The 27,496-nt window shown below is 39.8% G+C and overlaps 1 protein-coding gene and 1 non-coding gene across 7 annotated transcripts in view; both read right to left on the reverse strand.

Annotated features, from left to right (window-relative positions):
* Positions 1 to 27,496, reverse strand: part of LEF1 (lymphoid enhancer binding factor 1) — a 120,505-nt gene that overhangs the window by 27,991 nt on the left and 65,018 nt on the right. For 4 of the 6 annotated variants that reach the window (XM_077778445.1, XM_077778449.1, XM_077778446.1 and 1 more), the window contains exons 4-6: positions 8,223 to 8,355; positions 2,154 to 2,244; positions 260 to 343 (exon numbers count right to left, since the gene is read on the reverse strand). In XM_077778445.1, the coding sequence (XP_077634571.1) occupies positions 260 to 343; positions 2,154 to 2,244; positions 8,223 to 8,355 (308 nt within the window). The remainder of the gene's footprint in view (positions 1 to 259; positions 344 to 2,153; positions 2,245 to 8,222; positions 8,356 to 27,496) is intronic. The other 2 variants (XM_077778447.1, XM_077778448.1) reach the window with 1 other exon arrangement.
* TRNAK-UUU (transfer RNA lysine (anticodon UUU)) lies at positions 20,605 to 20,689 on the reverse strand. Its single transcript has one exon. It is a non-coding gene; the product is annotated as a tRNA-Lys (tRNA).

Genomic DNA, 27,496 nt, shown 5'->3' on the forward strand with positions numbered 1-27,496 from the left:
CTCAGTCCCCACCCCCCCCAACCCCCCGTGTGGCCGAGTCCATCTCCCAGAGGGGTGTGGCTGGTGCTGGTGGGGTGCAGCGTTTGGCTCCTACCCAGGAATCTCTGCGACACCTAGTGTGGGAGCCAGGCACACTGCACAGACAGACACGTGGCTGAGATACGCACCCTCCTAGCCAACCGAGAGGCAAGCAGAGGCGCACACAATGCAAGCGCAGGAAGAGCAACTTGTCCTGGGCCCAGTTTCCGCTCCCACCTACCTGGACATGGAAGTGTCGACTGACAGTGAGGATGGGTAGGGTTGCCTGAATCCTCCCGTGATGGGATATACAGGCTGACCTTGCCTGAGGTCACAGAAGAAAGGAACCCATCAATGACAAAACACGAGTCAGAAGAGGGAGGGCTTCAAAAAGAACTGTGTCGGGGTGTTATAGACCACAGTATTTCTTCAGTTACGCAACTTCTTCCCTTCTTAACTTCCACCCGATCAAAGCATGGTTTACCTTGAGGAGCTCCCACCCTCAGCTTTAAAAACCAACCAGCCCGCAAATTACCCTTTACCCCTTTCTCTCTCCCAGCCCCGCTGATGCTCTGAACAAAACAGGCACATAACAAATGTTTACGGAGTATAACAGAACCATGAGAATGGGGAGTACTCCTTTCAGAGTTTTGAGAACTTCAGGGAAGGACAGAGGGAGGGGAATGAAACTGATATAAAAATGAATAAATATTTTAAAAATATCACACTCCCCCTACCTTTTCATATACCCATACTACAGTCAAAAAATAAAAGATCAATTAATTGGAATTATTCCTTCTCCACTGGGAGAATTCCATCTCTCTCTCTCTGTTTTTTCCCACATTCCACATTTCTCATTTACACCATCTGTATTTCCAGCTACCACTCAGCACAGAACTATTGCCTCTAAGTTAAGACACAATAATTGATGTAGGTTTGAAAGTGTATGCATGATAAATTAAACCCAAACAGTAATTGACCGAGAGATTTAGTGCTAATAGAGAGACAGACAGACAGATAGATAGACAGACAGACAGCTGGAATTTCCATGGCAGGATGACACCTTCTTGCTGAAGAAGAGAACGTAAGGGGGTCAAGGCAGGGAGACTGGGGCAGGGATAGAGGCCTTGGGGATAGAGGACCAGATCAAGAAGGGAGAGGGTCCATCTGCTACAGCTGACAGTGTTTCCGTGGAGGGAGCAGTGGGGAGGGGAGGAATGAAGAAGCCGTGGAGGGAAGCTGTACGCTAACAGTAAGATGATAAAAATAGGCTACACTAAGTCTTTCTTCCAAAAATATATTTCCTTTCCTTTACCGTTACAATTTAAACATTTTTGAAAACAGCAGTTAAGAATTTTTTAGAAACAAACAAGAAAACAGAAAGTATTTGGATTCTGAAAAAAGAAAGCCCAAACATCAGTTTTTCACTTGTCTGAACTCAAACTGGTGCTTACTTCATTAACATTCAAAAGATGCTCTTGTATTTTTGAATTTCTAGCTATTTGTCATGTACTTCACTGGCTCATTGTATAAGCAAAGACTGATGTTCAGTATGTCTAAGTTTGTTTCAAAAATAAGGGGTGCCTTTGTGGCTCAGCTGGTTCAGCATCCGACTTCAGCTCAGGTCATGATCTCACAGTTTGTGGGTTCGAGCTCCGCATCAGGCTCTGTGCTGACAGCTCAGAGCCTGGAGCCTGTTTCGGAGTCTGTGACTCCCTCTCTCTCTGATCCTCCCCTGTTCATGCTCTGTCTCTCTCTGTCTCAAAAAAAAAAAATAAATAAACTATAAGAAAAATAGGTTGTTCATAAAAAGCTAGACAAGGAAAACCCCACCGAGCACTCTGTAGAGGCACAGCAAGTGCCCAAAGCCACAGATTGAATCCATAAACCTATAAGCTTCAAAGCAAATGCTACATAGTCATTTTCTACACACATTAGCAAAGGCATTCAATCCATTTCAAAGTCTGTATGTTTTTCAATCTTTCAAACTGAAATGAAATAAAGTTAGCACCTTGCTTGTTGGTGTGAAATTTCTTCAACTCTGCAAGTGTTATCATTCATAAAGCTAATTTCCATGAATGGAAAGAAATACACGTGTTCAAATTCCTGGCTGAAGGTTGCAGGAAGGATCTTACCAGCCAAGAGGTGGGGTAATCTGTCCAACACCACCTGGAGACAGAGGATAAAAGGTAGGGATCTCAGGAGCTGGAGGATGTCTAGACATGCCTGTTGAAAAGAACAACAAAGAAGTAGGATTTTTAGATTCACTGATCATAAGGATAACAGATTAGATTTAGATTCACTATAAGGATAACAGAAAAGCAATAAAACGCTTTATGCCATTATAACTTAAGGTCTAGCATGAAACCATGTTTATCAGATGTATTTAACTGAAGTCCATTTGTTAGCTTTTCTCAAGATCTCATAATCTTGAGAAAACACGTCTTACGATAGGACATCTTGAGGAACTCTTTAAAGAGTAAATATGCTGTGTGTGACCATAATGAGATTTTTAACTTTTTTAGTTTGCTCTCATTATTTCACTTTGGTTTGGAGAATGGTAGACAATTGATTTTGTGTAGAATGGAAAAATGACAGCCTTCCTAAGTAGATGGCCTGCCATGGTACTCAAGGATTAGGTAAATTGCCACTTTCATATTTCCATTGGCTCCCTTATGGACACATAGATTTGGGAAATGTGATACCTCAGAGGATCAAACATTAATTAGGAATCATCTTCAGCCCCATAATGGTCACACTTGATATGATTCATTTGGTCTCTGCCACTTCAGCTCCAACTAAGCTCTTCATCAAGTTGAGTCCTCTGGGCTCCAAGGTCAAGCTGTTCTGGATTAGTTGTATTCCACAGAAAATGAGAATGCCACCAAATTGTTTCTTGAGCTCACACTCCCTGGGGTACACTGCCCTATAACTGTAAAAACCACCTAAAGATTATACCTAATCCCAGTCCCAAATGACATCTCTTTGTTTATATTTTACCTTGGGTGTAGAAAAGAAGGGACACATGCATAAAAATGCAAAATACAAAAACTTAAAGACTCAGTGTATTTTGAGGAAAGTGACTCTGATTAGGAAAAAAGCCACATAAGTTTCTTCACATAGCTAATCTGGCCTAAAAAGCCCACTTCATATATAAGCACACATTTTCAGGTTTAACACCCAGAATATGCATTCAATGGTTGTATACTGACCAATATGCGAAATTAGGCGAGCACATGAAAGATACTCTTTAATTACTGTTTAAAATGCCTATGAGTTTCATCATTTGGGTCTTAAAATATATTTAAGGCCTTGAACATATGGGAATGACTTAAGAAGCGTTGCCTTCAAAGCGGGTGTTAATTTGACTCTGAAGTTAGGATAAACTATTTCTCAACTCATAGAAGCAAGTAGGAAGAAGGTTTTTAATCCCTCAACAGCTTACATGAGATTATCTCATTTTTGCTGTTTTTAAAAGATTGTCTCAAATCCGTCCCCTCTTTTTTTTGGCTAGAAATACCACTGCTTTCGGGCCACAGTGCACCCCAAATTTCATACTCTGGGATCTTTTCTCCCCTTGGGCCTGAGGTGGTTCAGGCCAGGGGGTGAATCTAAGGGAGCCTACAGTGATGATTCTTGACATCGGATTCACTGGGGAGTTTCTCCAACATGCTGTCAACCACCCCTGAGATTCAGAAATCTCCCCAAACATTAGGGCCCGCAGCAAGACCACTCAGTTTAAAAAGAAAAACCAGGGAACTTGAAAGAACTTTGGAACCTTCATGGAAATGTGAACTTGAAAATCATGACTAGAGATACAGACCACCAAAACTGTCTACTTTAAGCCTTTTGTTTTGCAAATGGGAAAACCCGGAACTGGGATGATTAAATGACTATTCAGGCATCCTGTTAAGATACATACAAAATACATATTGCCCTGAACTTTTATCACCGGGACACAGCCAAGTAACTTGCTTATGATCACAAATCTAAGCAAAACAAGCCTACACCCTGCTCTTCACTCCCGTCCACATTCCAGGCGCACTTAGAATGTCGTATCAGTGACTCTGCAAGAGCCGGAGTGATGTAACTGAACACAATACAAACTAGTTGGATTTGGTTTTACTGCTCAGAGGAGAAAGGGGGAAACCACCATTTACTTAGCACCTGCTGCATGCTAGTTCCTATGCTGGGTATTTCGTTTGACTGTTTCTATTAAATTTCTACTCATATTTCAAATACTCCTCTCTAATGTCTATAGCTCTGAGATATCTTTCTTCCCTGTTTGAATCTATGATGTTTCATTTGTACTTGTCACAGGGTACTTAGGATGTTCTTCATTTTGTTTTATAGTTAGTTTGTGCAAATGAGTTCCTGTGTGAGCTAATATACTGCTTGGAAAAAAGAAACTATGTTTTACCAATCGATGTTTCAAATTATGATGGTCTCCAGAGGAGATTCTCAATAAATACTTCTGAATGACTGAACAAATGAACAAGTGAATTAAAAGAGTTTAAACAGACGCATTCTTCATTCTGGGTCAGTATTACCAACAATTTTGCCAACGATACCAACAAGTACATGATATGGCTTGGTCATTACATGAGCAGAAAATGGATTTGTGTTTTCTACATAGCTTAGTGTCATGTTAAGATCCTAGAAGTGTGTGTTTCTCCACCAACTGCTATGCTACTGAAGACACATTTCACATCATTCATTTAACTAATATTTACTGAATACTTACTATGTGCTGGAGGCTATAAACAGCATAGCCTTAATGATTTTTTTAATGTTTGTTTATTTTTGAGAGAGAGAGAGAGACAGAGTGTGAGCAGGGGAGGGGCAGAGAGAGAGAGGGAGACACAGAATCCGAAGCAGGCTCCAGGCTATGAGCCATCAGTGCAGAACTCAACACGCGGCTCCTACCCAGGGACCATGAGATCATGACCTGAGCCAAAGTCAGATGCTTAACCGACTGAGCCCCTGGATCTATCAATTCTGCCACTCATTAGCTACGCATCTTTGAGGAAGCTATTTGATCATTATTTTTCTTTTAAATCAGTACAGAGGCACCTGGGTGGCTCAGTCAACTCTTGATTTTGGCTCAGGTCATCATGATCTCATAGTTTGTAAGATCAGGTCCCGAGTTGGGCTCGGGCTGACAGTGTGGAGCCTGCTTGGGATTCTTTCTTCCTCTCTTTGCCCCTCCCCAGCTCATGTGGGTATGCGCGCGCTCTCTCTCTCTCTCGCGCTCTTTCTCAAAATAAACAAACTTAAAAAAATAAAATCAGTTTAAAAATGAAATAAGGGTTGTGCTGAGGAAAAAATGCACGAATATATGTAATACAGCACTTAACACTATTAAGTGTTAAGTGTTATGTGAGTGTGGTTATTTATAAGGATACAAGGGGTAATACAAAGATAGAAACAGATATGTAAACCCAGTATTTCCTAAAAGCTCTTTCTTTGTAACATTTTTGTAAGATATAATGAGAAGAAAATGACTGGTATTAGCTTCCTTTCCCTTTCCCACACCTACAACCTGCACCCACACACATTCCCCACACCAACATAGTGAGAGAAAGGTAAGAACAAATGTGTTTCCTACTGTGAAATTAACCTAAAGTTATTTTCCTACAAATGAGAATCAGTTCTGCTACAAAGAGTTTATATTTATTGGATAGTTCTATCTATGGTTAAAGTATGGACATGATACTTTTTTAAATTTACTTTTATTCTTTAAATAAAACTAGCCAGCCTTCCAGGAATTTAGAAACTAGCAACTCTGGCCTCAGCACCACGATGTTCTAACAAATTCAGCTACAGGACATAACTAAAAAGGCTGGCAGTAGAACAGTAAGAGAATTAAAGCAAGAGACCTAGGGAGCTTTTTACTTATTTTTTTTGGTGATGAATGTGACCAAGTGGAATGATATCGACCCCAAATCACGTAAATCAGTTCTTTTTAAACTAAAGTCTACCTATCCTCAGAGATAAATGGTGGCAAGGTATATAGAGTCCTTGCTTATAAAAAAGTAATGAAAGTAAGACCTGATATTTAAAAACCACCGTGTACAGAGTAAAATGGAAAAATCAAAATTTGGGAGACAAAGTAAGAACTTCAGATAAAATGCAATTTTCTGATCATGCCCACTAGTTCTTTATCTAGTTTTGGAAAGTTTGTTTAAAAAAATTTTTTTAAAACAATGATAATAAATTGCAATTAGTAAGCCAAACCAAGGTAGGGCAGCAGAAGAGCTGGAAACAGTAAATATAAATGTAATGGTAGCTGGTCATAAACTCGTCTTTTTAAAAAATAGAACTGTCCTAGAATTTTTGAAAGAAAAAACTTCTGAACCATGATGTGTTATTTATTTTAAATAAGTGTGTTTCAAAGTGATTAGAACAGGGCCTAGAACATAGTAAGCACCATGTAATTGTTAAATACATAGTTAAAAACCAAATAAAACACACTGTTGGATTCTTTTAGCCAATAGCTTGTTTGAGGCTTTTATGTCTATCTTTAACTGTCATCTGTAGCTTCATGGTTCCCAGATATATAGCCCTAGCTCAGATACCACTCTAGGATGGTGACCTATAAATTATCTACCTCCTCTCTCTCTCTACATGTCTATAAGGCACCTGAAATCACCATGACCAAGGTTGCACTCTTGATCTTCCCTCTCAAACTCCACCTTCTTCCTAAAATACCCATCTTACCATAAGTCCTCAGACCTGTCTTGGATGTTTCTTATTCTTTGGAGGTCCTTCACAAAAAGAAGTAGAAGAAGGACTGAAAATGAGGAATAAAACTGAGGCAAACCTGGAAACAAGTGCATAGGTGATTCTTAACTTTCCTAGGTAAATGTACAAAGCTCCACTCAAGCCAAAGTCCAACAGTGACTAAGTCCTCAAATAAGTTGTTTTAACAATGGATGGGAATGATGGCATTGCAGATTTAACCTAGAGGAGTTCACAGTAGTGGAAAACACACCCAGCCTCTAAACTCTACTCATTTTTTACACTTAGTAACTTCTGTTGTCTACTGTAGTTCAAAGATAAAGCTGGAAAAATGGGTGAAATGTTGGTGATGGCAGATTTTACATCTTACATTCTCTGTTTTCACACAGTTTTATAGGATCTTTTATTTTGAACTTCTAAAGATCCTGTTGAGGTCCAAGTGTGTATGTACATGGAAAGAGAAGAGGCAAACAAATTCATCCTCAAAGTATGCTCTAAGCAGAATGGACCAGAAAGAAGGCCTGCAGAATCTGAGCTCTGAGTCCTACAACCAACTCACACCCACACTTACCAGGTTAGAAACTGGGCATTCTGGGGGCACCTGGGTGGCCCAGTTGGTTGAGTGTCCAACTTCAGCTCAGGTCATGATCTCGTGGCTAGTGAGTTTGAGCCCCACACTGGTCTCTGTGCTGACAGCTCAGAGCCTGGAGCCTGCTTCAGATTCTGTGTCTCCCTCTCTCTCTGACCCTCCCCTGCTCACGCTCAGTCTCTCTCTCTCTCTCAAAAAAAATAAATAAATAAATAAACATAAAAAACTAAAAAAAAGAAAGAAAGAAAAAAGAAATTGGGCATTCTGATTTTTCAGACCTCTTATGCTACGTGTTCTTCAATAAACGATAGAGACACAGAACTGGGTAATAATGTAGAGAAGTAAAACAAGATTCACGTTATTCTGACTTTAATAGAGATGGTTTTATACTTTAATTATTATTAATATCTACGTTGGTGCCGGTAAATAACAAAAAGAGGATAAAACATAACAAGGACTAAAGCCAAAAGAAATCACAAAAGACTGAAAAAAGATAACATTCAAAGTAAAAATTTCCTATGTTGTCATTTTCTAACATTTTTGTAACACTATCATCAACACCTAGTACCTCAGTAAGTGAATACCGTAGGGGGCACCCCAAGGACTGAGTTTTTAGTGTATCTGTACAATATATTCGTTTATACACTGGATCCTCGAAAATAACCCTTTTATGTTTTTCTTCTTCTTCTATTTTTTAATCCTGAAAAATAAAAGAACTAACAACAAACTCCTCTGAGTTTATAAAAAACTGCTATCGCACAAATGTATTTTGATCCTCCCAGTGACGTAGAGCAAAGGCACCTGTGAAAGTACTCAGCCTGATGAGATGTGGCTCCTCACTTATCGAGGAGGCTGGGAAGGCGGGGGCTCTCACCTTGTTTGGAGTTGACATCTGAAGGGAGGTGTGAGGGGTGTGATCCTGGAGAAAAGTGCTCGTCGCTGTACGTGATAAGAGGGGTGAGAGGATGGACCGCGTGTGATGGCTGCACCACAGGCACCTTATTTGACTGCAAAGTAACCACAACGTCAACAGTTAATAGGAGTATCTCTCCAAAGAAAGTCACAAAATAGCAGTAAATGGCCATTAGCATAACACAAGACTCATCTCCAGACCTGAAAAACTGAACTCATCTGTCGTACTCATTACATATTCAAATTTTTTCCATGTTAAATACTCAAGTATATGTGTATCCTATCATGGAACTATCAGTTATTTAACCAGTGCCCATGAGACTTAGGTTGACTACTATTATTTTATATTACATAAATTTCTGTACATACATATGTATGACCTTCTGGATTATCTCCTCAGGTTATGTTCAACCGTTCAACCCGGAGTTACTGGAGCAAAAGTCACAAATGTTTTCTAAACTCTCTTTATTTGTTACACATGTCTGTCAATAAAAAGGCACTCAAAAAACTGTTCAACGAACATATACATGAATATTACCAATTTGAAGGTCAAAGTTTTAAACAACCCAATCAATATAAATTTGCTGTACTGATCTGTCCTTAGTTTATATAATTTGTAATTCTATAGTGTACATCTTTAGGAACCTTGTGACAGTGTTTTTTTCATGTCTTACAGCTTTCTCAATCCAATGACCATCCATTATGCTTTAGCACTACTCGGTTCATCTTCAGGTTCTCTAGTTTCTAGAAGTCTTGACTGATTAAAGGGAATTTCTAATCTTGAGTTTAACTGCATAATAGGAAATATGGCCTGTAAGAATACTTTAAGTTGTTAACATTTTATATTTTGACATTTTGTATGTCTTATATTAGCTTAAAAATAAATTTTATTATTGAATTTGAAGTCCAATAATTACATAACAATAATATTTTTTAAAGGTTCAGATTATTTTTTTGGACTGTAACAATTTGAAATCTGGGATCTCTTTATTTGGTTTAAGTTTAATCCCCAGCAAGTAATGTAAACAAGACTCAGGCAGTTTAACCTGATTAGGGAGATTTTTTTATAAACTCTACACCGCCTCCCCCTGCCCATGAAAAAAGAAAGTAAACTCAATGCAATTATATACATGCAAAATATGTTTCTGGTTTTAAACCTATCTACTAATTACAGCAGTCCCAGGAAAATCTCTATTTACAAACACTACAGTAATAAGTAACTTACTAGGAATAAAATGCAATGAATTTTGAATATTCACTAAGTAACTAGTTCAGACAAGTCTTTACCAGTTTGAATCAGTGAGATTTTTACTGTGCTATAAACTAAAATACATGCGAAATCTGTTTCTCCACAAGCAAGTATCTGTATTAAAAAAAAAAAAAATTGAGGAACTACCTGATGACTGCACTGTATAAACTGCTTAAAATGTAGGTCCATATCGAATGGTGAGGGCCCTATAACACATTTGCTGTGTATGATGGTGGCACCTATGACATACACACTAATTTTAAATTTGATGTTTTTGTTTGTTTGTTTTACAAATTAGATGTAAAAAGTATGTAGCTCCAATGGGAAGGACTACCCTCAGGAAAATCAGGAACAATTATCCTAGTAACACTTAATTCTCTTTACAGCTGGTAATACTAATTTTCTACACCCTATCATTACAACCTCCACCCAAAAAAACTTATTAAAAAAGGGGGGGAGTCACCCTTTATTAGACAATGACATAATTTCCATACTAGATTTTCCCTGTATGATCAGCTCCTCTCTAAACTTGCACAGCTCGTATAGCCCTGGGCATTTATTAAATAGAGCACCATTATCAAAGCCCCATGCCTTTTCTCTATATACCTCAGCACAGACATCTATGCATATAAATGTGTGAAAGGTTAAAAAAAATGTTTCAATGCTTTTCAAGTGTTAATGATGCAGTTTGCCAAATATACAGAATGAGCTTCTTAAATACAAGGAATTTAGAATGCTAGAGGAGGTGGGGGTGGGTGCAGGGATAGAAGGATATTATTACAAACCGTTTTTAAAATGGAAACAAAAATCTCAACACCCAAATGCTAAGATGAATATATTTCAACTCCAATAAACTGCTTTGAGTTTCATTTCAAAAGTCTCATAAGAAGCATAATTGCCAAGCAATCTACAAAGGTATTTTCTTAGAGTGCTTATAAAGAGTAAGCATTGCAGAAATCTTGTGGAAATATANTCCTCTTAATGTCTGACCTATCCCTCCAGTCATATAGCTCAGAATCTAGTGCCATGAATTTTTGCTAAATTATGCTATCCTTGCTCTCCTCTTAATTTTACGGTTTTCAACACAGATTTGCTTTCCTGTGGGAAGAAGATAAGAAGCTGAGGATTTTAATTTAAGCTCTGGCCTTGTCTTATATTTTGCAAGATGGATAGTGAAAGCAGTACTAGTAGGTGTGTTAAAGCCAACAAGGATTATGTCCATTTTTGTGGCCAAATAATAAAAGCAATATGAAATCTCAATAATATGTGTGAGCACAATTCTGAGGTTTATATTTTGCCTCCTGCTGACCACCTCCACTATGTATATAAACGGATCCAACCCTATGTTACACATCATCAGCGTGGTCATGCGTCCGCCACCCTCAACTGTGGGCTTCCTCTGATATCAGGAGTTCTTGTCCTCTGATACCGTATGCACACACAAGGCAAGGACCCAAGCAGTGCTACTCTGTGGAAATCTGAAGACAGACAATATAACCATTCTTAATTCTAGTCCTCTGATCTCCAAATAACAGTGTGGTGTATGTTGTGGTGGGGAACAGGGGAGGAACCACCAACTGACTAGCTAGTCAAAAGGACAAATTTATGTAACTATATTATAATGCACAGTTACACCTGTATATGAGGGCTTATGTGTATACTGGTGAAACACCTAAAATGTATCAAGCAAGCACTCTTCTCTCACTGACGGCCAAAACATACAAGGTTCCTATTCTCACACAGCTTCCTTTCTAGGGGCCTGGGAGTGGGATGGCGTATTGGAGACAAAGAATAGATAAGTAAAAAACCAGTACCAAACCAAAATGAAAAAGATGGGATCAAGTACTATGAAGAAAAGGAACTGGGAGATAGAAAAGCCAGAGTTTATCTAATTATATGCCTTCACACCACATTAAAGCTGTAAGAAACCAAAATTTCATTTTAAAATATGTATTTTCTTTTTTTTCTTAGTTTATTGTCAAATTGGTTTACATATAACACCCAGTGCTCATCCCAACAAGTGCCCTCCCCCATGCCCATAACTCCCCTCCCCTCTCCTCCACTCCCATCAGCCCTCAGTTTGTTCTCAGCATTCAAGAGTTACTCATGGTTTGCCTCCCTCCCTCTCCCCAACTATTTTTCCCCTTCTTCTCCCCCATGGTCCTCCATTAAGTTCCTCCTAATCCTCCTATACGTGCAAACATATGGTATCTGTCCTTCTCTGCCTGACTGTTTTCGCTCAGCATAACACCCTCAAGTTCCATCCATGTTGCTACAAATGGCCAGATTTCATTCTTTCTCATTGCCATGTAGTATTCCATTGTATAGATAAACCACATCTTCTTGATCCATTTGTCAGTTGATGGACACTTAGGTTCTTTCCATGTTTTGGCTATGTATTTTCTAAGACAAGCTGAGAAATGGAGGTCTCAGGGAATGGATGATCGAGCCAAGACTACTGTCAGCACTTCTAATAATATAGCCTTGCTCACTACACAACTGCAGTGATACAGGGTCACAATGCATACAAAGGGAATGGAAACCCCTGGGTCACTACATATAGTGAATCAAGTAATAGAGAAACGCCCATCTTTCCGACTCCTGCTCAATAGTGGAGACTTTATACCTAACACCCCACTTAACAGAACCCAAGTCTCCTGACTCCCACTCTGGTGCTTTTCCCCACTACACATCTCCCTGTACGGTAGAGATGAAGGGTAAAAATCACATTGACTCTTTTTTCATTCATAGGTACAGTCAAGTACATTCACGGGTACATTCATTGGCACATAGGTACATTCACAGGTAACGTCTTAGCTTCCAGTGGAGAATCACCAGCTATTCTCACTGTGTTTCCTTTGTTTCATTACCCCCAGGTAACAGCACCCACTATTATCCCACCTTTATGAACTACCTGGCAGCCTTGAGACATCCTGAATCCTCCACTGCTGCTCAGAGAGGTTCAGAAACTTGTCTAGGCTCACATGGCAGTAAGTGGCAGAGGCAGGACACAAACTCTAATCTTCCAACTATATATTCTTTAATCTGGGGCTGGTGAACAAAGGAAAAGTAAGAAAGATGGAAAGAGCAGGTACTAGAAAAGGGATAGAAAACGTAAGGGGTGGGGAGAGGCTCTAAAAGACAGCTCTCTTACCTACACTCAGCACCCACACATGGTTATTCAGTAGGAAGCCTGCAGTCTTTTCCCAAGCTTAAAAACTATCAGGCCATGCTACCCACCTAATGCATGATAATTATTATGCAACTAACACAAGTGCTTACTGTGTGCTAAGCATTTTATAGTAGCTTTAAAGCAGGTACTATTATTATCCTTTTACAGATGAGGAAACTGAGGCATGGAGAAGTCAAGTAATTTTCCCAAGGGGACAGAGCTAGTAAGTGGCAAAGCTGAGTTCATATGCAGAAAGTATGGCTCTAGGGGCCACATTCATCAGCAGCACACCATGCACCCTCCCTGAAGAGCCAAGTTCATAAAATCTTGGACACTGAGTTGACCATCTGGACCATACCTGACAGTATGTGACATCGATGAAATGACTGTGTGGTCTCTGTCCCAGGCACAGGAATCACACCAGACAAAGAGGCACCTCAGCAGAAGTGGTTAGAGCTGTAGAGACTCAACTGGCGCCTTTCTCTCCAGGACTGGAAAACATTCCAAGGAAGCGAGCTTGGCTGCCACCCAGGCTGGTCCCTGCAGGTAAGGACCTCTTTGGCATAACAGCCAATAAAACCCACATCTCCTGTGGACACGAAGTGGGTGCCACTTAGGGATCCTGAGAGCCACCCCCAAAGCAGCGTTCCCAGAAATGACCCACTCACCGCTGGCAGTAACTCAAGCTGCCATGAATGCTGTCAGCCTCTGAGGATGTGGTTCTGGGAAGGACTAAAAAGTGGTTCGGCACCATCCCGGCTAAGGCCGTGGGCCTGCTGGTAAGTGCAGGAACCAGGGGAGAAACCTGCTGGTCTAGTAGCTCGTCCCCATTCTGCACAGCCCCAGATTCCAACTAAGCCCGCAGTGCGGGACCTGGCTGTGCACAAAGGCCTTGAGTTCCACTGCAATTGGCTGTGCATGTTATCAATGATCCTGCTGGTAATAACCAAATCCAGGGAATATTAACATTCTACCAACTTACTAAGGTGAGCCATTTCATCTGGCCTCAATTTTTATGGTGCAATTTTCCTTTTTATTAAACTCAAGAAACCTGGTCCTCCTGGAACAGAAGCCATGTAATTTCATACTGTGTCTTCCTCTCCTCTTCTGAGAACCTGAGCTTCTCAAGCTTTCCCGCAAAGACGAGCAGATTAATTTTCTCCAAAAGGAAGAACACGACGACACTTGCATCAACCAGACCTCAAAAGTAACATTTTGCACTGGAAATCTCCTAAGCCCCACCAAAGCTAAACACCTGACTCCTGTCTGAGGTGGCTTTCAAATCGAAGACCACTACTGGCTGTGATGCAGCAGCTTTTTAAGGTAACGGTTAGGGCCTGGGCTCTGAAGACTTCCTGAGAAGGAACTGGTTAAGTTCTAAGATTTGCAGGACAAACAATTCAAGTCTGAGTCTAGAGGCAAAGGGATGGTCTCTATTGGATGCCCATAATGTTTTCCAAAGAACGGAAGGAACGTGTCATAGGGGAAGGAATTAATAGGGATTAGACACCCAGTTAAGTGCTAGTCATTAAGGCCATGCCTTTATGTTCTCTGGCACTCATCCATATAAGTGGGCAGTATCACCTCTATATTTATAGATGAGAAGGCAGAGTTCTTTCAGACACAGAGTTAAGTAATAATTAGCCGAGAAAGGACTTGTGCTAACATTAGTTTGACACCCAAGTCCCTGCTCTTCTTGTTCCACAGTGCTCGCCCTCAGCTCCTTTCTCTGTCTCTGTTCCAACTGCCTTGCCAGGTGAGTGTGGCCTGCAAAGAAGCATCTAGACAGGAACAACTAGCCACGTGGAGAACAAGGGTGTCACCAGTGGGTCTGCACCTCCTATTTTCCTAGTTCTCTATGTAGTGGTGATTTTCATGTATTCTATCTTTTCATCCTGAAGTCACCCCTAAGTTACGTGTTACGATTTTTTGTACTGTCGAGAAGAAAACCAAGGTTCTGTGAGGGTCAGAACTCTCGTACAAGATACTTAACACAGGATGTTAAGTAGCAGACAGAACTGGAACCCCAGTTGGTGACTCTGAAGTCCACAGCTCATATCCCAGGGAACCAAAAGCAGATAGTCCTGGCATCCTCTGGCTTCCAAGAGATGAGTAATAATATAGTTTAATATTCAAGGACATGGGCAGTGGAGGCAGAGAACTCAAATCACAAACATTCATATTCACTTGGGCACCATGCTTAGATAATTCACGTAATTACTCAGAATCTGTTTCCTCATATATAAACAATACCTCACAGAATTAAGGCATGGATTCCTGAACAATTCATATACTATATGCTCAGTAAATATTTATGGAATGGATAAAGGAAAGAAGAAAGGAAAAAGAGGCCCAATAAATAGTTACTCTGGCTCCCAAAAGTTCAATTTGCTCATCATTAAGACCGTAAATTTTAGAATTTAGACTGGCTTAGATCTTGCTGTAGCATTTCTGTACACATAGGTTTGCTAGGGGTTTGCTTTGTTTCCCCTTTAAGATTATAATTTGGTATATAATACCTTGAAAATTCTCTTACAGTAGTTCTCAAAATTTTTTGCTCTCAGGGCAGTTAACACTTAAAAATCACTGAGGATCCCACTGAGCTTTTGTTTGTGTGGGTTTATCTACAAATACTTATCACATTAGAAGTTAAAATGAAAAATTTTTAAATTTTAATTCATTTAAAAACAACAAACATGTCTGTCATGTTAAAAAAATATTCCTATGAAAAATGACTGTCCTATAAACAAAAACATAAGTATGGCATTGTTTTACATTTTTTGCAAATCTCTAGCATCTGGTTTATTGAAGACAACTGGATTCTGTTATCTGCTTTTGCACTTGAATTTCCATTTTGATATGTTATTTTGGTTGAAGTATATGAAGAAACTCTGACCTCGCACAGATATGTTGTTGAAAGTGGAGGGTTATTTTAGTAGTTTTTCAGATTATTCTGGAGCTTCTTCTTTGACACTATACTAAACCTCGGCAAATGGTGGTTTCCTAAAGGCCATTTGCAATGTAGAATCAAAACCTGTATGTAGGTACTTTCCCCACCTAACATTAAAAATCCACGTATCTACCTTGCATTTTGAATTAACCATGCATGATTTTGTAACATTATGCACTGGTTGTTTGGCAAGTACTGGTTGACTGAGTTGACATATTTCATTACATAATATAAAAATCACATTAATATCACCACTGATCCCATCAGAAAAGCTTTAAGGATTTGGGAAGCTATGTGGCCCAGAGTAGTGGAAAAAGTTTTCTAAAATTCTAACTTTTGATTGAAAGCTCAAATTTTGTCACTGGCAACACACACTGTCAATTGTTTCACTAAAGAGAGACGCACTTTGCTCATTTGTGAGAAAATATCTGCCAAATACCAAAGCTTTTGGCAAAGACAAAGAACTGTACTTTGTCAGGTATGCATTTGAGGGTAAGATTTAACAAAATTAGTAATTTTTACTGCTTCATCAAGGATACTCTTTGGTGACAGTGGCAAGTTTTTTTCTTGGGAGGGTGTTGTGGTGCAGAATTCAATCACTTGAATTACTTATACTATTTGGAGCCAACACCCACCACTGCTCCTGCACCATCGGAGCGAACGTCAACATGGCAGAAAAGACAAATACTATGTTAGTGCTATCATGAGGATGGTGACCTCGAGGACTCGCAATTTCAGGGAGCCCCAAGCCTCTACAGACTACACTTTGAGAACTGCTGCCTACAGCACTAGTACTAGGATGAGAGTAGTACAGAAACAGCTGTTGGTTGTAGATGATAGACACTAATAAAGTGAAGAGTATTATGGCAGTTAAGTTGAATTCAGAGAGAAATTGATTTATGGGTTATAAATATGGACTGTTTTCATGATATACTAAGCTCTCATTTTTTCCCTTATTTGCTAGTATTCTAAATGTACCAAAATCAAGAGACATTTGGAAGGCAAACAAAAATAATATATGCCACATCCTTTTAGATATTTAAAATGTTAAAAACTCCTTTGACTCCCTTAATTCAAGTCAGTACAGAACGACAGACTTGTGCTCTTTCATCAATTTTGAATTATTTTCTTCAAAGGGATTCTTGACTTATGGTAGTTGGGAATATAGATTTGTACGCTTTGGTGCTAAGAAGCCTTCTTCAACTCCAGTCACACTCATCGTCTGCACTTGCACTTACAGCCCTTAGGACTGGACTCTTCATGTATTTATGACACTGTACCAGGCACTAGCCTATTTATTTGTGCATCTGTTTTCTCTCACTAGAGGTCATACCGGGGTTCCTTATCCCCAGCAACTAGTGCAAGTCCTGGCAAAGCGTAGTCAATACCGATTTCTTATACTTCTAACTAACTGTCTGAATGAGGCATTTCAACACTAAGAAGTCAACTCCTTTCAAGAAAGGATTAGTACCTTTACATTTCAAACAGGGATTAATCCTTGCATGGTCTAATGCTGCATACAACATTACCACAAATTTATTAGCAGCTTGATATACAACGATTCATTATCTCACAGTTTCCATGGGGCAGGATTCCAGCATGGTGTGCCTGGGGGGTCTCTGCTCAGGGAATCACAGGGCATTGGCTCGGCTGAATTCCTGTCTGGAGGTTCTGCAAGCTCGCTTCTGTGCTCAGCAGCCTTCAGTTCCTCATGGCTGTTCCTGTCCCCCTTTCTAGTTGTCCGGTGGGGACCACTCACATTCCCCGACAAAGTACGCCCTCCATCCTAAAGCCAGCAATGGTGCATCAAATGTTTCTTGTTTTGAATCTCTGACTTCCTTCTCTATGCAGTTGAGAAAACTTTCTGCTTTTTAAGGGCTTATGTGATCATGTCAGGCTTACCTCATAATCTCTCTTTCCTCAAGTCAATAGAGTGGAAGAGAGAGGGAGGGAGGAAGAGAGGAAGGGAAGGAGGGGCAGCTATGATAGCTCAGGGTCCTGCAAGACCTATATCATCTGTTAAGACAAAGATAACCCATTTAACCTCACTGTTACTCTTGTTGACAAAACATTATTGCCAATTAATCTTTAACAGATAAAAATGAAGTACCTTCAGAAACATTATTTGGTATTACAGGTATTATGATTAGACAATAGTGTTCTGAGGTTCAGTTCGTTTTCTGTTTTTCTCCTCTTTTCTTCTTTCATCCAAGGGCCACAATGTCAAGAGTATGTTGCTGACACATAACAGAACTGACAGGTGTTGCAGTTCATCAGAGAAAGGACAAGAGTGAGGATTAGCACATCTTCCCCTTCCCTCCTCACAATATCAGGGAAACTGGGGAGAACTACGTGCGAGGAAAGGCCTATAGTAATGACAGGGTCATAGCTTTAGGAATGGAATAGGACAATCACTAAACAGAGTTGAGGGTCCAAATACATTTATTTTGAAGAAATTTTAAAAGAGATTTGGCTTTTCTCCAACATCAACATGTCCAAATTTGGCCCATCATTTACCTTTTAAAAATTTTCAGAAATCATTTTATATTTAAGTGCAGCTCTTCCATTACAAGGTTATGTCCAACCTCAAGCTTTATTTTAACTCAATAATCTGACCCTGTAGGGTGACTAAAGAGTCATAATTGTCTTACCATTTAATAATCACTAATAATGCACTAAATGCTGTATGAAATAAACATGGTAGAAGTGAAATGATCCAAAGAAAGATCATTAAAAAGAGAGAAAGTATAGGCTGCAACAGCTAAAACCCGGATGCATGGGTGAGAAAGACCAAAGAAGGGACATTCATTGAGTATTTACTATATTCTAAGAACTATGAGCTATGCTTTTATACCTGTGCTCAAGTTTATTTCCCCATTTTCAAATGAGGACACAAACCAAGACTCAAAAAGACTGTTTTGCCCCAGGTCACACAGGCTAACCTGTGAATGGTTGAACATGGATCAAATACAGAGTTGTCTTATCCCAAAGAGCTGAATGTTTTCACTGTGAATGGCTAAAAAGAATGGCAACAAAAGGGACTAATTCATTCTCATAGCCAAAAGGGGACCCACACTTTTCAGTAACTGGAGGCTCCAGATAGAGGGACTAGGGTTGAGGCTGGAAGCTGAGAGAAGGTCAGAATAAAAGAGAAAAGGACTTCTAATTATGAAGATTGCAACATCCTATTATTTGATTGATTTCATACCTCCACGACACCTCTAATCCTCTGAGTGTTTGCCTTTATTTTTTGTGTGAAAGATTGTCCTTTGTCCATGTTAAGACTATCCTTTGAAAAGGATGAGAAAGAACTACAGTTATTCAAGATTAGCAAGCAAACCAAAGAACAAAACAAACAGGTTTGAGATTACTGTGCTAGTGGCGAAATATTACACATACAGCCAGAGAATGGCTCGGCTAATTCAGAAGTCCAAGGCCTGAGTGAAAGAAAGGATCATGAGATTCTGAGGACGCAGGAGAAGAGGATGAGCCTGCCTGGACCCCCAGCTGAGGGACTGCAGGCTCTATGGAGTACGGACACGTATGTAAGATTTTACGTGAAGGACATGGGGTAGAGCAAGATTCCAATAGTCCAAAACATTTTCTGGGTCACAGACACTGATGTGAAGAAAGCTGTGTATAAATGTTTTCATACACAGATACAATCACACGTCAACGGATTGTGGCGGGAGGCTGCATTGTATGTGGAGGGGAGGACAGGACTCTAGATTAAAAAACTGCTGCCCTAAGGTACACGAACTGCTCAGTAGGAAGAATGTGTGACTCTTGATCTTAGGATCATGAGTTTGAGCACCATATTGGGTATAGAGATTACTTAAATAAATAAATCTTGAAAAAAAAATCTGCTGCCCTTTTCCAAGACAGAAGAACTTTAACAATCACTGCATAATAATATTATTAATAAGCTGGAAATTAATCAGCTTGTCAAAAGTAGTATTTGTGTGGCTCACTGGGAAATAAGGAAGATAAACAAGTCAGTGTGGCTGGGCGAGAAGCTGGGAGCAAAAGCCTTCTCTGGATAGCCACAGAGAGCTTAGAGCAGAGGCAACAGGCCACGCTTGCCTCAGAAATCCAGTGACAAGGCTGTGTGATGACAACAGGTGATAGCAAAGGACAGAATAAGGTAACTCCAAGAGCTCTAGAACAAGAGAGAGTACACTGCTTTGGGGTGAGGGAGTTCCCAGAAATTCTCCTCTGACCTATCAGCCATTATTCCTAAACAGATTCAATCAGGCTTTCTGGTGCCGGTCTGGGGACACGGCGGTTAAAAATGGTCTGCCCAGGGAGGGCAGACTCAAAGGGAAGGGAGATCTTCCAATGGCCACCACAGCAGCATCTGTCACCCAGTTTCAGAGGGCCCAAAGGTCTCTTTGTGGCACTCAGAATGTCCAATGGGGCAGGCAGGATGTCTGGGGCCCAACAAACGGGATGATTCCAGCTCTCCTCTTGGGGTAGGAGGTGGCTGGGGCCTGCACGGGGTCACAGTCAGGGAAGTCCCACAGCTACCCAGAAGGGGAGTGTGGATGAGCTGTTTATATGTTCAAACTGCAAATGCATGGTGCACTATTCTATAGGGGCAAAGGCAACTGACCTACACCTAATGATATCATACTGGAAAGGCACCTTTCACACTTAAGTAACTATGAAAATAATGTGCCTTATTTTAGTTTAAATAAAATTGATTTTTGTTTTTGTTTTAAGATCAGTGTGAAGCATTTATAAAACAATAAAAAGAAAGCTTCTGTGCCAACTTTGTCCCACCAAGCCATCTCGGATTTTAGCGTCATAAGTGTAAAAATATTCTCTGCTTAAAACTGGGTGTTTTAAAAATTTTTTTAATTTCTAGGAGAGAGAGAGAGAGAGAGAGAGACAGCGTGAGCAGGGGAGGGTCAGAGAGAGAGGGAGTCACAGACTGAAACAGGCTCCAGGCTCCGAGCTGGCAGTCAGCACAGAGCCCGACGCGGGGCTCGAACCCACGAACTGGGAGATCATGACCTGAGCAAAAGTCAGACGCTTAACCGACTAAGCCACCCAGGCGCCCCTAAAACTGGGTGTTTTAAAAGGTGAAAGGAGTAACATTTAAGTTTGTGGGATCCTCATTTTTCTACAAAATTTGCTTTTGTATTTTTCAGAAATCCAAAGAAAAAGAATACAACAAATACATTACTTTGTGTTCAGCTACTAACACTAAAACTCTAATTGAGCTAGAGTTTATTAGGAAATTCAAGTCATTTTCTGTGAATATATAAATGTGGTATTCACACTGGAATATAAGCACTAAAGCTAATCTATAGAGCTGCAATGCCTGATGTGGTAGCCATTAGTCACTAGCTTTTGAGCCCTTAAATGAGGCTGCAAGTGTTGTAAGTTTGAAATACACACTGAATTTCAAACAATGTGAAAGAAAGAATGGGAAAAATCTTAGTAAGTATCTCTTTTTTAATACTGATTACACACTGAAATAATGTTTTGGCTACATTGCATTGAATAAAGTTATTACTAAAATTAATTTTACCTCTATTTTTTTATGCGGCTACTAGATTTTTTAAATGTTTCATTTGAGAGAGAGAGAGAGCGAGCGAGCACACATGAGTAGGGAAAGGGCAGAAAGAGAGAGAGGGAGACACAGAATCTAAAGCAGCCTCTGGGTTCTCAGCTGTTAGCACAGAGCCCACATGGGACCCAAACTCATGAGCCATGAGATCATGACCTCAGCCGAAGTCGGACAACCGACTGAGCCACCCAGACACCTGGATGTGGCTACTAGAAAATTTAAAGTTATATATATCTGTTGCATTTGTAGCTCACATTGTATTTCTTTTTAAGAAAAAAACTTTTTTAATGTTTACTTACTTTTTGAAACTGACAGTGAGCCGGGGAGGGGGCAGAGAGAGAAAGGGAGACACAGAGAACTGGAAGCAGGCTCCAGGCTCTGAGCTGTCAGCAAAAAGAGCCTGATGCAGGGCTCAAACTCATGAACGGTGAGATCACAACCTGAGCCAAAGTCAGCTGCTTAACCGACTGAGCCACTCAGGCACCCCACTCACATAATATTTTTAACAGGCAGGTCTGCTTTATAGTTTGTAAATCTGTAGGTAAGATTGCTCTTTTCCCTACTATATCCATTTATACTTAAACAACAACAAAAAAGTAGGCATATTTACTGACAAAAGTTCCTTTTGGAAAAGGAAACTTAGAGATAAGGAAACTGAAAATCAGGAAAGTTTAGTGGAGAAGCTGACAAACATTAGATTTCAATACCCCATACTGAGGGCCAAGTCAAGAAATTTAAAACCAAATATTTACATAAGTATAGTATAGAACTCTTAACATTTCATATTACAGCATGAAAAAAATTACTAAATGATTATCTATCTTTCATAGGTTACAGTGAGCCTTCTGAATAAATGGCTTTATTGCATTTCAGTTATATGTAACTTCAACTTGTCAGTTCAGCTTACTTTTGAAAACACCTATTACACATTTTCAGATTTGTCACAAATTAATGATTAACTCACTCCTTGATGGGTAACCATCTTTTCCATCTCGTATCAGAGTACACTGCCTGAAAAAACCCCACAGCTTATCTTGAATTAAAACGATGCTACAGACATCACCATTCATAGGATATACTTATATGAGTCAAGGAAAAAGAACCTTTTGTTTTGGATTTAAAAACAAAATCCTGAAATGAGTTGAAGCAGAGAACTTAAATGACAAATACAGTAGATCACACAAATTAGGTTTTATGTAATTTTGCACATTCTGATTCAGCTTAAAGCCCCCAAGTAAGTCAAACTAGAGTAAAAAACTTTCCTTGAAAACATTTGCTTCAGTGGTATAAAAAGAGGAAGCAAAATGAGCTTTTAAAAGATCTTTTTTTGTTGTTTATTTATTTATCTTGAGAGAGAGAGAGAGTGTCCCAAGCAGGATTCGTGCTGTCCGTGCAGAGTCCAATGGAGCTGGATCTCATGAACCTCAAGATCGTGACCTGAGCCAAAATCAAGTGTCAGACACTTAACCAACTGCGCCACCCAGGTGCCCCTAAAATAGTCTTTAAAAGTTTTTTTAATGTTTGTTTATTTTTGAAAGAGAGAGCGCGCACGAGTGGGCATGTGTGTGTGTGCGTGAATGGAGGAGGGACAGGGAGAATGAGAGAGAGAGACAGAAACCGAAGCAGGCTCCAGGCTCCAAGCTGTCAGCACAGAGCCTGATGAGGGGCTCGAACCCACAAACCACGAGATCATGATCTGAGCTGAAGTTGGAAGCTTAACCAACCGAGCCACCCAGGTGTCCCCAAAAGATTAATTCCACTTACATTTAATAAAAGAGAAATGTTCTACAGCTAGTGGAAAATTATGGCAGCAAAGATGAAGATAGCTATCCTCTGCTGGTGAAAAAGGACACTTCTGCAAATATAAAAGCAAATATAAACTCTATTTTGTACCATTTATTATAAATAGAAAATTTCCTCCCTGAATTTTATTTTGCATCTGTCTTGGGAGGAACATGCTGATGAACTCAACTCAGACACTGAATGCCCCTCTAGAAATCTCTCCCAAGAGTGATCTAGGTTGCCTTTAATTTACAGTAGTGTTTTGGAGCTGGCTTGTACTAGCTTTAAAAAGCAAATTCCTAAATTTTCAGAAACTTTGAGAACCTGTTAATATTACATTGATTGCTAGAAATTGGCCCTGGTGGGATTATTTACACGATGGAAACTGGCAAATGTGACATGTCAGTGCCACCTCCCCTGAAGCTGGCTGTTACCCATGTAACAGTGCACCACTGGAGATCACTGAAACCCTTCCTAAATGATGAGGTGAAACAAAGTTTTCTTTCTTTTTTTTCTCTTGGACAAACAACAGGAACATAAATTTGATCTTTGCCTGAAATCATTCCAGAACAAGAAATTTCAAAAGGTCATCACTTGACACAATCTGGGATGACCTGATCCATGCTCCCAGGTCCTGCTAATGGTTCAGGAATGTGTGGTCATCGGTCATTAATTCCTCTGCCTGGTTTCTCACCTCTGGGCCTCAAAAGCACAAGGTCTGAGTCACCAGATAGAGAAGGAGCTCCACTGCACAGAAAAGAGAAGAGACATGCAGAAGATTCACGGGTACTTTTCCCCCTCTTTTCAAGGAAATAATTAATGCAGTTAAAAAAAGTGCCCAATGTAATTATTTTTTAAACTTATCTATGACAAGTGGATCTTACACAGAAAAGGAAATCATCAAGACCATGTCACACGTGCATTAAAGAACACAGCTTTCATCATGAGGGCAGCATGTCAGAGGGCCGTCATCCAGGCCATCTGCACAGAAGCTGACATGGGACTCAATGTTAAGACGGAGGGAAAGGAGAGGCTGTTTGCTGTCTCTGCAGCACATCCATTCAGGAAATGTAACACCAATTGTTACAGGGATATCTGAAAGTAATTAGGAATTTTAGGGAGAGATATAAAGAAGAAAAAATAATGTAAGGGCTAATTAAAGAACATCCTTTAAGACACTCAACTCTTTAATAATGCTTTTGCCCATGTTTTGAAATCATCCATGGTTGGACATAGGGGCTGGTTCTTGGGCAAGAATAATAGCATATTAGATTTGAAGTCAAAAGGCCTGGATACTTACTATTCCTGGTCCTACCTGCTATTTGCTGTGTGAACTTAGGCAAATGACTTACCTCTTCTGTGTTTCAGATTCCTTATTAAATGAGGCTGATGTTTTCCCTAGCTAAGTGTGTAAGGATCAGATGAGATTATGCATAGAAAAACATTTTGCAAGTGTTAAAACACCATGTAAATACCTATTAATTCCACCTTGGAAAAAAGAAGTCATTACGCTCATTTCCTATACTGGGAAAATATTACCTGAATCAAAGTGTATGAGTTCGGTGAAAACCAAATAAAGCTAACTTTGAAATTTACTGAAACAGTTAGTAATCACATCAAAGCATCCTCTCAATCATTGTTTCACTACTGATTTGCAGCCTCTACTTCCCTACTAAGATAACTTCTTAATTTAAGAACATTTTTTTCTGTGATGTAAATATGTTACAATATGGTTCATCTAAATGCATGAGGAATATTTTAATTCACCTCTTTAACATGTATTGTCTACTTCATCTGAATACCAATATTTTATTTTTTTGAGAGAGAGCACACGTGCACGCAAGCATGGGGGATGGGCAGAGGGAGAGAGAGAATCCCAAGCAGGCTCCATGTACAGCATGGAGTCCAATGCAGGGCTCAATCCCACAAATGAGCCACACAGGTGCCCCTGAGTACCAATATTTTAATGATGTTTGAGTTAATGTAGGTGAAGGGATGACTAGGTGGGTAAGATAATACAGAAGATGGAAATATATACACTGGGGAGCCAAGGAACACCACAGATGATCCACAAACACAAGAGGAAGCGAGAAAGGTAAATGCAAAGTAGAGGAGGGAGTAGGCAAGAACCTCAGCTTTAACAACTTGAATGGTACCTTGAGGGTTGGATTGCTGCCATCAATAAATGATAGACACATGGGCCTGCATATGTCCAATGCCCTTTCCAGCACCAATAACCCTGTGATCCTAAGGGTTCTAAAGCTTTGAATTACAATAGTCAAATATCCTGTACTTCTGATTATTCTAGTCACAACTACAGAAGAAGAAAATTAGGAAGGCAAAAAAAACCAAAGCAAAACAAAAAGAACTATGTACAATTAGAGATGACTTATTTACCTCAACATTTTAAAAATTAGTTTGAAGATGGATTAATGCCACACTGCTGACAGGGCCCAGGTTCAATGGCAGCATGTATTGGTAACATGAAGGAACACCAATAAAGTTTACAGAACAGATAAGCAGGAACATTTTAATTGTCTTTAAGCCTTTCTCCCAGCATGAGGACTTGTCAGGTTGTGCTAATCATGATCTCAGGACAGAACCTCCAGATGAAATGGGGTCATGCTGCCAAAATTCCCTTAAAGGCTTCTCCTTTTCTGCAGCAAAGCCTGAACCCACTGGCTATTCCTGCACCCAAATCTACCTTGAACCTCCAACATTAAATTAACCTTCAGAGACAGGGGCGCCTGGGTGGCTCAGTTGGTGAAGCATCAGCTCTTGGTTTCAGCTCACATCATGACCCCACAGTTTGTGGGATCCAGCCCCGTGTTGGGCTCCACGCTGACAGCACAGAGCCTGCTTGGGATTCTCTCTATTCCTCTCTATGCCCTTCTCTGTTGCACTACCTCACAAAATAAGTAACTAAAAAAAAAAAAAATTTAACCTTCAGACAAGCCCAGCTGGACAAGCCTGTGACCAGGAAGGTGGCATTCCCCCGTCAGAAGGGCAGGAAGATAGCACCCACCTCGAGTTCATTGCACATGCACCAAAAGGCCTGCCCAACATCTCCACTGACAAAGTGAGCTGACCCTCAGTACTTGTCGGCTCTACAAATTGCATGATTGCAGAGTATGGTCCTGTATAACAGCAAATGTGGAAGAAGAGTTGGCTTTACTTCAGAGGTCTCACTTTCAGGTCTCCTCTGAGTACGTTATTCCAAAGAGGCTGCAGCTTTGGCAGTTGGATCAAGCTATGAATTAGGCACTCCATGGAAAGGCAGAGGTCTTAGGTGGAAAGCCACAATTGAACTATAACAAAACAACCAAATTTACAGTAGTTTACAAAGTGTTTTCATATTCCTTATTTCATTTTGATCTCACCAACCCCTGTAAGAAAAGTATTATCAACATCCCCACGTTTTAGGTAAAGACACAAAAACTCCAGAGAATCCAACCTCGCACAGTAACAGTAAGTAGACAAAGCTGGACTCAATCCTGTTTCCTTTCACCAAAATTAAGGCAATGCCCTTTCTCATTATCCAGTGGCAAACAGCCCCTCTCAGGTTAGAATGAAAAGTTGACCTGGGGCAGCCAGCAGGGCCTCAAAGGCAGGTGTGAGAAATGTCACACTAGAAACCACCACAGAGAATTCCCTTCCTCTTAAAATGCTCTCACTGCCATCATCTGTGTTCATGTTTTTGAAATTGTTATTCAGTATCAACTTATCATGCTAATGAATAATATAATCAATAAATTATTCACAAGCCTCATGATTCCCAAGCAAAGCTAATGAGTGGAATGTCAAGAAAGAATGTAAAGCTGTCATTATATTTAGAGAATTCCTGTCCATAGAAAAAAGAATCATTTTGAGAAATCTATGTGTTATTTTTTACTTTTTTCCTTTAAGTTGCCAGTTTATTTTAATAATGGTCATTTTCACTTTCTCTAACCTTATTTAAGCCAGTTTTAATGGATAAATGTGCAGACAACATAAATCATTGTAAATAACACATTTTCTTTTGTTTAACACAGCCTGGAATTTTCTCCCTCCGTTTATTACTAACTCAACTGTGTTTTCTATAAATATGTTTTGTTTAACTGCTATCATTCTTTAAAAATTTTTAACTAGGTGATACTTAGGGCATTAAAAATAGTTAAAAGAAATAGGAAAATCACTTTTCAGTTCCTCAAAAAGTTAAACAGAATATGGCCTAGCAATTCCACCCCTAGGTATTACACCCAAGAGAACTGAAAACATGTGTTTGCATAAATACTCTTACACAAATGTTCATAACAGCACCATTCCTAATAGCTGAAAATTGAAAACAATTCAAATGCCTATCAACTGATGAATGGATAAACTGTGGTATATCCCTACAGTGGAACATTATTCAGCCATAGAAAGGAATGAACTCCAGATACATGCTACAACATGGGTGAACCTTAAAAACTAAGCTAAATGAAATAAACCAGGCAAAAAAGGTCACCTTCTGTATGATTCCATTTATA

Source organism: Crocuta crocuta, unplaced genomic scaffold, assembly GCF_008692635.1.
Source record: "Crocuta crocuta isolate KB4526 unplaced genomic scaffold, BGI_CrCroc_1.0 scaffold587, whole genome shotgun sequence".
NCBI classification, from domain to species: Eukaryota; Metazoa; Chordata; class Mammalia; order Carnivora; family Hyaenidae; genus Crocuta; species Crocuta crocuta.